Source organism: Nomascus leucogenys, chromosome 6 (assembly GCF_006542625.1).
Source record: "Nomascus leucogenys isolate Asia chromosome 6, Asia_NLE_v1, whole genome shotgun sequence".
NCBI lineage: Eukaryota > Metazoa > Chordata > Mammalia > Primates > Hylobatidae > Nomascus > Nomascus leucogenys.
The window spans coordinates 92567627-92582016 of record NC_044386.1 but is presented as its reverse complement, the minus strand read 5'-3'; the positions used below and the strand labels follow the sequence as shown (position 1 = coordinate 92582016).

The 14390-nt window shown below is 36.6% G+C and overlaps 1 protein-coding gene across 9 annotated transcripts in view; it reads right to left on the bottom strand.

Moving 5' to 3' along the window:
* NEO1 (neogenin 1) overlaps positions 1-14390 on the bottom strand; it is a 265178-nt gene that overhangs the window by 110677 nt on the left and 140111 nt on the right. For all 9 annotated transcript variants that reach the window (XM_012507524.2, XM_030814721.1, XM_030814722.1 and 6 more), the window contains exons 6-7: positions 12387-12541; positions 10522-10642 (exon numbers count right to left, since the gene is read on the bottom strand). In XM_012507524.2, the coding sequence (XP_012362978.2) occupies positions 10522-10642; positions 12387-12541 (276 nt within the window). The remainder of the gene's footprint in view (positions 1-10521; positions 10643-12386; positions 12542-14390) is intronic.

Here is a 14390-nt window from a genome sequence, read left to right as displayed (position 1 = left end):
AAAGACTACTAACATGAGCATTAGTAATTAAAAAGGAAAAACAGACAGGGATAAAGAACAGAAGAATAGGAAATGACTTAAATGTCCCAAAATAGAGGAAGTAGTTAAAATAATTATAGTACAACCTTATGATGGAAAAGTTTTTTGGCCATTAAAAACCATGCCTTTGAACCCCTGTAATGATATCAGGAAGATCTCAGGATATAATAACAAGTAGAAAAACAAGATACAAAACAATATATACTAAATAATCTGAATTTAATTTTAAAAAGTATATATACACATTTAGACATTTCCATACCAAAATGTTAACACTGGTTATCTTTGGGCAGTGACATTTTTCTCAGTGTTCTAAAATAATCATGTATTACTTTTATATAATTAGTAAAGTCTTTTTTTTTTTAATACTAAACTCACCTTTTAATCAGTGGTAAAATTTAGAAAAGCCACCAGATACAACATTGATGATTTTCTGCCAAAAACATGACAGACAGAAGTTAAGAGTCTACAAACAATTCCTTTCACAGGAGAATTTGGTTGTCTTGCAAGAAGTAAATACAGCAAATTCCGACAGACCTCACTGATATGTCTTGATTTGGTATGAGAAAGGCAGACGCTTGGGCAGCCTGAAGGAGAAATGATGAAAACTGGCCCACCTTGAGCCTCTTTCCATTTGTGTTCATTAGCATTGCGAATTTCCAACAGTAGAATATAATGTTTATATATAGCAGTCCCAAGATCTGTTGGGACTGTGGGGCATCCTTTTTGTTAGTTTGTTTGCTTTTTAGTAGACCCATTAATACATCTTAAAGGGCACAGTTTGGGAAACACTGATGTAAGGATACTCAAGGGAAGATGGACTAGATTGAGATTCGCAAACTGTGGCCCACAGGCCAAATCCAGTGCACTTCCTGCTTTTGTATATAAAGTTTTATTGGAACACAGCCACACACATTTGTTACAGATTGTCTGTATTGTCTGTGGTGGTTTTCACACTTATAATAGCAGAGGTGATCAGTGTAAACAGAGACCAAATGTCAGGTAAAGCCTAAAGTATCTATTCTTTGGCCCTTAACAGAAAGTTTGCCAACCACTGTACTACATGATACGTATCTTTCAGCCCTGATAGTTTGTGATTCTAAGTTATTTCTCATCAGTGGATGTCTGTTTCACTTAAAATTTTTTAAATAAAAAAAGCGGGGGGAGTGGGAGGAAAAAAAGACAAACAGGGAGCAGGAGGATGAAGAATATAAGGAAAAGAGAAGAAAGTCAGACCTGGTGTATGAATAATGAGGAGGAAATGCGCCCTAGTCACTCCAAAAAGGAACCGTTAAAGGGAGAACTACAAACTACAGATAGTTTACTAACGTATCTCTGTGATCACTATCTGAGCTTAACTAGAAAAATAACGGAGTGAATTACTGAAAAAGGAAATAAATATTTTGTGATAGTTCTTATCTTCATGAGTCTTGTTTAAAAATAATATTGAATATATCTGTGCACCTTTGACACACAGTATTGTTGTGTGCTATAAAAATCTTACAATAGTTTATTTTCAATTCTACCCTACACATCAGACTACATATACCATTCTGTCACACTTTTAAATTTTATGTTATCAACTATTTCTGTGTTAGACCAGAGTCAGCATATTAGGACCTGCTACCTGTTTTTGTAAACAAAGTTTCACGGGAGCAGCCAAGGTTGTTTGATCTATATGATGGCTTTTGCGCTACAACGGTAGAGTTAATTAGCTGTGACAGAGACTGACCCATTAAGCCTGAAATATTTACTATCTGGCCCTTTACAGAAAATTTTGTTGCATGTTACCCTATTGCTGCCTGCCCTATTCTCCTCACCTCCCCATCATTGGCACCCATTTGCTTTTAAAATTCACTTCATCTTGAATCATGTAAGACAAATATATACTGATATAACTATTTAATTCATGGTGCCTTGCATAATGGCCAGAGGCGCATGAGTTTGTGAAGGTGGAAATAAGCTATTTAGAGTGAAAAAAAAAAAAAGAAAAAAATTTCGTGGGCCTGTTTAGACAGTCAATTATCTCTTAAAGCAATTAATTAAAAAAAAAAAAATATATATATATATATATATATATTTTTTTTTTTTTTGAGACGGAGTCTCGCTCTGTCGCCCAGGCTGGAGTGCAGTGGCGCAATCTCGGCTCACTGCAAGCTCTGCCTCCCGGGTTCACGCCATTCTCCTGCCTCAGCCTCTCCGAGTAGCTGGGACTACAGGCGCCCGCCACCACGCCCGACTAATTTTTTTGTATTTTTAGTAGAGACGGGGTTTCACCGTGGTCTTGATCTCCTGACCTCGTGATCCGCCCGCCTCGGCCTCCCAAAGTGCTGGGATTACATGCATGAGCCACCACGCCCGGCCTAAAAATATATTTTTATATTTACTTTAAAAAAGAAAACCCTCTAGCCCACTTTGTTTTTCTCCTTTCACATTTCTTGTAGCATGGGTATGTCAGCAACAAATTCTCAGTTTCTCTTCTGAAAAGGTCTTTATTTCACTTTAATTTTTGAAAGATTTTTGCTGGGTATAGTTTTGGTTGCCTTTTTTTTAAAGACTTAAAAAGTTGCTCTGTGCTCACTTGGGCAGCACATACACTAATACTAAAATTGGAACAATACAGTGAAGATTAGCATGGCCCCTTAATTATTTTTTTTAAACTAAAAACTATTGCTCAGTGTCTTCTAGCTCACATTTTCTTTTTTTCTGGCAAAAAGTCTGCTGCAATTCTTATCTTTGTTCCTCTGTATGTAATGTGTCTTTTTTCTTTTTAAATTTCCAATTGCCTTCAAGATTTTTTCATGTTTGATTTCCAGAAGTTTGACTATGATGTATACAGGCATATTTTCTTTTTATTGTTATCATCATCATCATGGTATTCAGTTTGCCTGGGGGTTGTCTGAGCTTCTTTTTGGTTGTGTGGTTTGATCTCATTCATTTTTTAAAATTCTTGGCCATTATCTATTCAAACATTTGTTTCTCCCTGTCCTTGTTCTGTTTTCCTTGTGAGACTCCCATTTACTTATAATTTACTTATGTTACAGCCTCTGATATTGTCCCATCTTAGATGCTCTGTTCAATGAATGATGTTCCATTGTATAGATGTATCACACTTTGTTTATCCATTCAGATACTGAAAGATATTTTGGTTGCTTCCAAGTTTTGGCAATAATGAGTAAAATTCTTATAAACATTTGTGTGTAAGTTTTGTGTGAACATAAATTTTCAACTCATCTGGGTAAACATCAAGGAGTACAATTGCTAAATCTTATGATAAAAATGCTTAATTTTGTAAGAAACTGCCAAACTGTCTTCGAAAATGGCTGTAACATTTTGCATTCCCAGCAACAATGAGTAAGAGTTCCTGTTGCTCTACATCCTTGTGAGAGTTTGGTGGTGGTGTCAGTATTTTGGATTTTAACTATCCTAATAGTTAGGTTCACTGCAACATTGAGCATAAGGTACCAAAATTTCCTCTGCCCTACACATGCATAGTTTCCCCCATTATCAACATCCCCCACTAAAGTGGTACATTTACTACAATTGAATAACCTGTATTGAAACATCATTATCACCCAAAGTCCATAGTTTATATTAGTGTTCACTCTTAATGTTGCAAATTCTATGGGCTTGGACAAATTTATGACATGTATCCTCAATTATAGTATCATACAGAGTAGTTTCACTGCAATAAACATCTGTGTTCTGCTTATTCATCACCCTCTCCTCCCAAACCCGGCAACTGCAATAAACATCTGTGTTCTGCTTATTCATCGCCCTCTCCTCCCAAACCCTGGCAACCACTAATCTTTTTACTAACTCCATAGTTTTGCCTTTTCTAGAATGTCATGTAGTTGGAATCATATGGTTTTTAGCCCTTTCAAATTGGCTTCTTTCACTTGGTAATTTGCATTTATAATTCCTCAAGTGCATTATGGTTTGACAGCTCATTTATTTTTTCTTTTTCTTTTCTTTCTTTTTTTCTTTTGAGACAGAGTCTCACTCTGTCACCCAGGCTGGAGTGCAGTGGTGCAATCTTGGCTCACTGCAACCTCCGTCTCCCGGGTTCAAGTGATTCGCATGCCTCAGCCTCCTGAGTAGCTAGGATTACAGGCATGCACCATTACACCCAGCTAATCTTTATATTTTTAGTAGATATGGGGTTTTGCCAAGTTGGCCAAGCTGGTCTCGAACTCCTGCCCTCAAGTGATCTGCCCACCTCCACCTCCCAAAGTGTTGGGATTACAGGCGTGAGCCACGGCACCTGGCCTGGTAGCTCATTTCTTTCTGGTAATGAATAATACGCCACTGTCTAGATGTACAACGGTTTATTTATTCTTTCACATACTGAAGGACATCTTGGTAATTAGGAATAAAGATGCTACAAACACATTTGCGTGGTTTTGTGTGGACATAACTTTTCAACTCATTCAGGTAAATACCAAGAAGTGCAATTGCTGGATCAGACGTTAAGAGTGTGTGTTGTTTTTGAGTTCTTGGTTTGACTCATCTTGTAGTCTGTAGGAGTATACCTCAAGTAATTTTAAAAATAAAGGTATATATGAAACCCTGTCTCTACTAAAAATACAAAAGTTAGCCAGGCATGGTGGCACGCACCTGTAATCCCAGCTACTCGGGAGGCTGAGGCAGGAGAATTGCTTGAACCCGGGAGGCGGAGGCTGCAGTGAGCTGAGATTGTGCCACTGTACTACAGCCTGGGTGACAAGAGTGAAACTCCATCTCAAAAAAAAAAATTAATTAATTAATTTAAAAAAAAGGTATATAAAGAATGAAATGTGAATGGTATATTTTCTAAGAATATCTTTCTATTGCATAGAAGTCACAAAGGCTGAAATTAGTTCTATTGATTAGTTTCTTAATAGATGGGCTTATTAAAGTCTATTAATTTTTGCTTGAATGCTGAACATGGTATGCTGAACAGCAGTAAGTATTATTTACACCTAAAAAATGGTATGCTTATTTTTCTGTCATGCCATTAGTGTGAAAGAGTTTAGTTAATCTAGTCAGGAATTGAGCTTGGAATGGATTTTATTGTTATAGTTACCTTACGTATACTATAGGTTTCAAATTCCTCTACTGGGAGACTACCATTGTCCTGTGCTTAGGAGCCAGAGAGTGTCTCTCTCTTTTTTTTTTCCTTTCCTCTGAGTTTTCAACCACTCCAGCATACCAATACCACAGGATATCCCTCTGTGCTCTTGACCTTTCCCAAACACTAGAAAGCTCATGGTTGGGGCAGCTAGGATTCTCCATTGTTCTGGTCCAGCCTCAGTCTTAGGTAGGCCCTCTGGCTCTTCTTCCTGTGGCAGTCAAAATCTGCCTTGTATTTGTATTGGTCTTAGGTGGAAGTTTCCTACTCTTCCCCTAGTAGTAAAAGACCTCTCCTTGGTATCAGTGTAGAATCCTGAGGCCCAAAATGATTTCTGCGCCTCTTTCAGAAGTAAAGGGTTTTCTCTTCTACCTTTTCCCCAGCATCAGTGAGTCTCTGACTGCATCCTGGGGACAGGAGGGTTCCTCCTCTAAGCAGCACAGGGGTGTGACTTCTAATCTCCCTTCAAAAACGTATGAAATCAGAAGGTTTTCTGCCCCTCCCTCACTGGTTTGAGGCTTAAAGGGGAAGGGTCTGAGTAAATGGGAAGGCCTTTGTCTTGTCTCCCAGGCACAAAGGCCTCTCTGCATCACTCTCTCTCTGCAGCTGCAGATCATCGCTTCCTTCATCCCTACACCACAGAGATGGCTTTCTGAAGTCTCCTGCTTTTGCCTCCTCTTAATTGGGGGTACTCTGTGGAGCCCCAAGGAAAAGTGTTTGCAAGAAAGTGTAAACTCCTGTTCTGTCTGAGGCCCCCAGACATTCCAAACTAGGCCATAGTTGGCCTTGTAGTTACAGGCCTTTTAGTTAAAACTCTAGGAGTTTTCCTCTTACTCACTTTTACAGTAGCCGTCTCTTTCTCTTGTGTTCTGACAAAAGTGAAAAAATGCATACGATCTATGCCTTTGAGGGGGTTGCGTGGGGAAGGTTGTCCTTTTTGGAATTTAGGTTATTTGGTTGCTGATATGGTTTGGCTGTGTCCCCACCCAAACCTCACCTTGAATTGTAGCTCCCATAATTCCCACGTGTTGTGGAAGGGACCTAGAGGGAGATAATTAAATCATGGGGGTGGTTCTCCCCATACTCTTCTTGTGGTAGTGAGTAAATCTCACAATATGATGATTTCATAAGGGGCTTCCCCTTTCACTTGACTCCCATTCTCTCTTGCCTGCCACCATGTAACATGTGCCTTTTGCCTTCTGCCATGATTGTGAGGCCTCCCCAGCCATTGGAACTGTGAGTCCATTAAACCTCTTTTTTTTTTATAAATTACCCAGTCTCAGATATGTCTTTATCAGCAGTGTGAAAATGGACTAATACATTTGCTTTGCATGCTCAGCTCTCTGCTGGGCTCAAGAGAACTTGTAACGTCGTAGATTACTAAGCTCTTTCTTGTGGTAAGAGTGGGATTTTCTTTATGCACCTTTTTATATCCTAAACAAAAGTGGAAATCTCCTTCCACTTTGATCTGTCTTCCTTTTCTATTTTTGTAAAGGTGTCACCATTCTTCTAGTGATATGGTTTGGATGTGTCCCCACCCAATTCTTATCTTGAATTGTAACTCCCACAATTCCTATTCCACCTCCCAGTGTAATCACCCAGTGGGAGGTAATTGAATTATAGGGGTGGGTCTTTCCTGTGCTGTTCTCGTGATAGTGAATGAGTCTCATGAGATCTGATGGCTTGGAAAATGGGAGTTTCCCTGCACAAGCTCTCTCTTTGCTTGCTGCCATCCATATAAGACGTGACTTGCTCCTCCTTGCCTTCTGCCATGATTGTGAGACCTCCCCAGCCATGTGGTACTGTAAGTCCCATTAAATCTCTTTCTTTCGTAAATTGCTCTGTTTCAGGCATGTCTTTATCAGCAGCATGAAAACGGACTGATACACCTAGTTACCCAGAACTTGGGTAAACCTTGGAAGTATCTCTGATTTCTCTATAACAATGTTTAATGTTCAATCAGTTGATAAAGTCTCAGATAAATCACTAACACCTCTGATATAGTTTGGATATCTGTCCCTGCCCAAATCTCATGTGAAAAGGTAATCCCCAACGTTGGAGGTGGAACCAGGTGGGAGGTGTTTGGGTCATGGGGGAAGATCCCTCATGGCTTGGTGCTGTCCTTGAGATAGTGAGTTCTCACAAGATCTGGTTGTTTTAAAGTGTGTGGCACCCCCCACCTCACTCTCTTGATCCTGGGTCCTGCCATGTGAGATGCCTGCTCCCTCCTTGCCTTCCACCATGATTGGAAGCTTCCTGAGGCCTCCCCATAAGCCAAGCAGATGCCAGCACCATGCTTCCTGTACAGCCTGCAGAACTGTGAGCCAATTAAACTTCTTTTCTTTATAAATTACCTAGCCTCAGGTATTTCTTTATAGCAATGCAAGAACAGACTAACACAATCTCCTTGGTAGGATCCTTTTCCACCGATTTCTCTAGTATAAGTACTTATCATCTCACAATGGCCTATCATAACAATTTTCCTTCAACCAGCTTGCACTCTGTCTTCCTCTAAACCTGACTTTACCATCATACTCATTACACACGGCATTGTTTTTATTATTTATAATCATGCACTCTGATCCTATTCTGCGGTTAAAGGCTACCTTACTACAGGAACAGGTCTTCTATTTTATTTCCATACTGATCCAGGTCTTCCTTTGAATTAACATCTAGAAATCTTATAATTCAAGGCCTATTACAAAGGGGACATCTTACATGAAAAAATTCCCTGATCACACAGAATTCCTGTCTTCTGAACTGTATGCTGCTTTATTTATGCATCTGGACTGGTATTCAAGTTTTATACATCTCTTACATCCCTTATTATATTGTAAACTCTAAAAAAGCAGAGCTCAGATCTAGTAAGTTACTGTATTCCTTCTTTTAGCTTTCCTGTATAAATATTTATCTTGCAAATTAAAACAGCAAAACAGAAAACACAATTAATAACATGACACTTACTCTCCTTCTTATAATCTATGCATCTTTAATGCATGCCCAATAACATCACTAAAAAATTTCATTAGCTCATAAAACACTATTCTCAAAAAGAGAGAAACAAATACACTATGACTACAATTTTTACACTATCCAAATATTTTCAGAGGAAAGCCCAATTAGGAGTAGTTTAGGAACTTCCTGACATACTTAACCATTTCTACTGTTAGAGTTAGATCTGTAACAGTAATCTCAAACACAAATATACTGAAGTGCCTTTGCTTAGTTCCATGTAAATAAATATACCCAATAGCCATGAGGTTTACTAAGAAAAGTCACTGCCACAAGTAAAAAGAAATAAGCCTATCTACCTCACTAATTCTGCTAGTGCCTTATTTGGTAACTGTACTCAGGCATTTCACCAAGATGGAAAAATGGCATGCTTCTACTAAAATCATTTCCAATAAACAGGGGAGGGTATATACAAACCTAAGAAGAAAAAAAGCAGTTCTAATATTTTATGCTTTTCTGTAACAGCACTCTCATGTATATTTTTCAAAAAATAGCACATAAAAATCCTACATATATGCCATGTTAGTGAAAAGCCACAGTAGGTGCCATCTTTGCCAATTAGCTTCCCTGGCCAAACTATAATCATCAGAGAAATTCTTCCTGGAGGCACACCAATACCTGATTGTATTTGACTTGAATAAAAGATCAGATGTCTAAAATGGCATCTTTTTCATGTATTTTTGAGAAATGCTCAAAATGCAAAATGTTTTAGTTGCTAAAACAAATGAATAAGGCACCCAACAGGTACCCTTATCAATTTAACACAGAACTGTTATCCAATAATTCAACTTCTAGTAATTTAGTATAAGAAAATAATCACATAAAAAGTTCAATATATCATTGTTTATAATAGGAAAAAACAAGTGACAATGTAAATGTTAACCAATATAAAATCTGTTATATAAAACAGAGTGTATATATATATATATATAATTTAATAAGAAACAATATTGATGCAGATCAACTGTTGACATAGAAAGATGTACACAGCATGCTGTTGCAACAAAACAGGAAATTATAAAACCATACACAGTATACCCAGGTGGTAGGATTTGGAGTGTGTACCAGTTATCAATTTACTGCCTCTCAGCTCCAAATTCTGATTTCATTGCCTATGCTGCAAAAACAGAGCCACATTCTTTATATACTTTTCCTTTGCCAGCTGGCATATGTATTAAACTTTATCAATAGATGGCAATGGAGATACAGTACAGAAGAAAGGAGTTTCCTTCCTGGTTCTAGTGTACTACCCTGGCAGGCTCCTATAGCCAGCAGCTTCCCCTTACACCTGATCCACTGGGTGGTTTTGTAGCAGAATGCCTCCAGTGAGATACCTCTCTGTAAGCAGCTTTCCCTAACCCTCAAGAAAGGAGATTTTGAGGAAGTTTAGAGAGCAAAACACCACATCAACTTCTCTGCCATCCAGTAAACCATGGTTACACCCTCTCCAACAGGGTCTGGATCTCAACCGTAAAAAGACAGGCCTCTTCCTGAGGGCTCTATCTCAGACCTAGGGGTTGTAGTTGCTCCTGATAGTTGCCAATTCTTATATTGTCTAGAGTTCTCTTTACTTCTTACTAGTCAAACCTTTGTTACTCCAATCCCAATATCAATGTTAATTCCTTATATTAAACCTCTGCTCAAATTACAGTGTGGGTTCCCTAATTTGAGATACAGAATGGATTTTTTTTCTTTATACTTTTCATTGTTATCTGAATTTTTAAATAATAAACTTGGTTTTTTGGTGGTAATCAGAAAAGGTAAATTAATTTTACTCTGGAAAAACTAAAAATTTCAATGCAAAATAAATACTAAGTTTTTCTAAGAAATGTGGATTTGATAAACTAATGCCTATGATTTTAACTTATGTTTGATATATAGTAGTCAGGGTTTTATGAATGTTGACTATCCTGTGCCAACAGCCCAGAATTGTCACTTATATGTAAGCAGAAAACAATGAGTTCTGCTTCCAAAGTTACTTAGTTTTCTCAGTGTTTGAATGTTATTTTTTGTAAGTGTATTAATAAAAGTGTATAGAATTAGAAAAAAAGTTTTTCTTTATAGGACAGAAATATATTTGTGAGATTAAGATGACTAAATTTTTTAAAAAAATAATTTATTAAGACTATAATATTCAGTTTTTCTTTTCTTAGTAAACATTTCTTTTCAACATTATCCAAAATTGTGCTTCTAGGTAATTTTGTGTAATAGAAATGATTTAGACTGCTATTCTTTTTCTCTTAGTTATGCCACATATTGGCCTTTACTCATGGGTTATCAATCATGAGTTATTTGGACGGATGGGTGCTCGTTCATCAAGCACACAGCCTCTATCATCTGACTATTTCAGCCCCTCTTACCATGTTCAAGGATTATCAGCTGGGCTCCAGCTTGTGCATTTCCAACATCATTTTCAGCAATGCACTGATAGAACCCTTCATCTGATTTCACCAGACCCAAAACTTGAAGATTATGTTCCTTCTGAAGAAGAAAAGCATAAATAAAATTTCATAATTTAATTGATAAATACCAGATCACAATCTCAAAAATATGCTTTTTGGAGAGGAAAAAAACAAGTAAAGTTTTTATGATTCAATTATTAAATATTATCCATCTAAGTACTTGTTAACTCAATTTCATACTAAAGCATTGGCAAGGTACCAATTTAACTGAATAGAAGAGTACATACTGTCATTCACAATGAAGAACTTAACGCATGGAGAGTCATACCCTCACCGTTTGCAAACTTACACCTTTGCCTGGAAAAAGATCTGGCACACAATACCAACTGAACATAGTTAAAGTCCAATTTGCGAATTTAAGGTATTATTTTTCCTAAGACTATCTATAATATCAATAGTTCTAACAGATTAGACTACAATAAATTAAATGAAGCCATGTGAGCTTTCCTTAAATGAAAAAGTACTATATGAATGTCAACTATTACTATTGGGCTGGGAGCAGTGGCTCACACCTGTAACCCCAGCACTTTGGGAGACCGAGGCAGGAGGATCATTTGAGCCCAGGAGCTGAAGACCAGACTGAGCAACACAGTGAAACCCTATCTCTACAAACTTGGCTGGTCATGGTAGTGCGTGCCTGTAGTTCCAGCTACTCAGGTTGGCAGGAGGATCCCTTAAGCCCAGGAGTTTGAGGCTGCAGTGAGCTATGATCACACCACTGCACTCCAGCCAGGGTGACAGAGCGAGACCCTGTCTTAAAAAAAAAAAAAATTTTTAACTATTGTTATTGGTAGAATAAATATGATTTTAAAATTTTCTAAAGTTTCTAAATATTGATTTTAAAAGGGTATTTTAACTATAACAGATTGCTTTTTAATGTTAAATACTTGTGAATTACTTTTGGTAACAGGAGATCATGCATTTCAAAAATAGAAAATATATTTCTAAGAATGAATTACTTGTATGACAAATTTGTAATGAGATATTATGTCTTTAGCAACTATAGTTCTGATCACTTTTATGAATGTCATGTATAGATCTCAAGGTATGTCATTAATCTTTATTACTAAAGCTGGATAATTCTATTACTAAAATGTTAGATATTGATGATAATAGTAGGTAATATCTAAGAAGCATTTATTATATATGAAGTATAGTAAAAAGCAATTATGGTTGAGTGTTCTTAAGTACATTTGACACTTTTTAAATGCATTTTTTAAAAATAATCTTTATAACTATTGCTACAACAATTGTCCGACACTGGGTCATCCTTATTTTGAAGGGTCTGGGCATCAGTATACGATTTAAGGTTAAGTTTTGTATAGTCAGTTGCATTCTTACATATTATGTTTTTCAAAAGGATCATCTTTCCACACTTCAAGAAGTGCGGAAAGATTTCTGCTTCTTGAACAGAGAGCCGCGAAGACAACTGGGGACACACATACATGCACACATGTGTGTGCTAATCATCTGCCAGAAAATGGTGGCAGCTGTGTTTCAGAGTGCCAGTGTGTTCAAGTAAGAGTCTAGACTCTAGGCTTAGGTAAGCCACTGACTTGCTATGTGATCTTACATAAGCTACCAAAATATTTCTGGGCTCAGCTTTCTCATCAGCCAATGAAGGTATTACATTCTATGTGAATTCTTCTGTTTCATTTGCGGTACACAAAATAGTACATATAAGATAACTGATCTCTCGGTTACTACATTTAAAAATATCTAAAAGTTACAGAAATAAACATACTTCTTTGAAAAATACTTACTACAATCTTAAAATAATCACTTGGGATAACCATATCCCCATTTTTGACCCACTTCACAGTTGGAGTTGGTTTTCCAGTCACTTCACATTCAAATACAATATCCATAGATTCGTGAGCATATATATTAGTAGGTTGCTTCAGGAATTCAGGTTGAGCTTTAAAATAAAAAGGAAATTAAGACATTAATGAAAATAGAATTAGGCAGCTATTCATATTTCAACCAATTTTTTAAATCATAAAATCCACAGGATTTTTACTCATTATTTGAAGCTTTCACATATTTTTGCAAAAGCATAAAATAAACATATAATAAAAATACATGTTAGGAATAGAATTATCTTTAAAAAATGATTTGTTGGTACAACTAACTGTTTTAAAGATAATTTCTGAGTTTCCTTATTTGGAACTATTTACTAAGTTGACTATATTGGAGAAATTAAAAATGTCTAAACATAAATATTAAAGACTACTTCCCTAAGATTTATAAAATTTTCTAAGAACTATAATTAGAATTCAAAGAGTTGAAAAGATTGATAAAACTTTCCTTTTCAGTCAACTTGATAAGTAAGAACAATAATAACAAAAAGTAAAACAAATGTCACATTAGAGTCCTTAAACAGCTCATTCATGCAACACACTCCTATTACTAAGACCCCTCATTATATGCAATGGTTTTACAGGGTGATGGGGAAAGGATAAGTATATTTGAAAAAGTCTGAATATTCCAGTAGCTCCCTTTCCACGTGCCCACAGTTGTAAATTGCTAACTTACAAATAATAGATCATATTTTTAATTGGAAGGGTTGAGGTAGATCACCTAGTCCAGCATCCTACCTAATGATATAATTTCCTATATGACATCCTTGACAAAGGATCTTAGTGATCCATGTTTGCAAAGTGTGAATGACAGGAACTCCCTACAACACAAAGCAGCAAGCTCCATTGCAGGCTAGTTCTATGAAATAACAACAACAATGGCAATGACAGCAGCTTTATTTACAGTTGACCTAAAATCTGCCCAGCCTGCTGGGATTTTGATTGGGATTGTGTTGAATTTGTGGCAACTTGACATCTTAAAAATATTGTCTTCTTTTCCCTGAATGCAGGATTATCTCTCTATTTAAGTCTGATTTCTTTCATAAATGTTTTACAGATTTCAGTAAGCAAATCTCATTCATGTTTTGTTAGATAAATACCTAGGTATTTCAAACATTTTTGATGCTATTCTAAGTGGAACTTTAAATTTTTTAAAATTTCCAGTTGTTCTCTGCTAGTATGTAGGAATGAAATTGATTTATATGTATTAACCTTTTATTGTGGCCATCCTAAATTATCTCGTTAGCTGTATCAGCTTCTGTAAATACAGCTTGGGGATTATCTACATAAACAATCATGCTTGTCTGTGAGTAGAGACAGTTTTATTTATGCCTTTCCAATCTCCCTTTCCTTTTTTAAAAAGAATTTTTTGGCCTATTGCACTGTCTAGAGCAGGCCCTGGAGAGAAATCTAAACTAGCTACATAACTTAGGTAAATGAAGAATGACAGTACAGAGAGGAGGTAGAACCCCAGGCAAGCAGAACCTCCCCCAAGGAGGGAAATCATGTATAATCTTAAGAAACAACATACACTCACAGTGATGGAAGATCCAGAAAACATAAATCTGTACAACAAGATGAAATCAGGGAAATCTATTAATAGCAAATTTGACTTGATCCTTTCAAACAATGACAAGCCATTTATATTTATTCTTTTGTGAATTATGTATATAAATATGCTGCCGTTTTTCCAATTAGAATGTTTATAATTTTCTTATCCATATATATAAGAGCTTTTTGCATAACGAGAGTTATTATTTCAAGGCTCTCAGCTCCAAATCTGTTCTTTGCAGTAGTGGATGTGGATTTTTGTCAGCTGGTGCTTTGTTAACAGCACTGGGGAAACACTGCACAGCAAAGCAGAGTGATGGGCTTAATTTTCAGGCTGGAGGATGCTCTTCTTTTTGC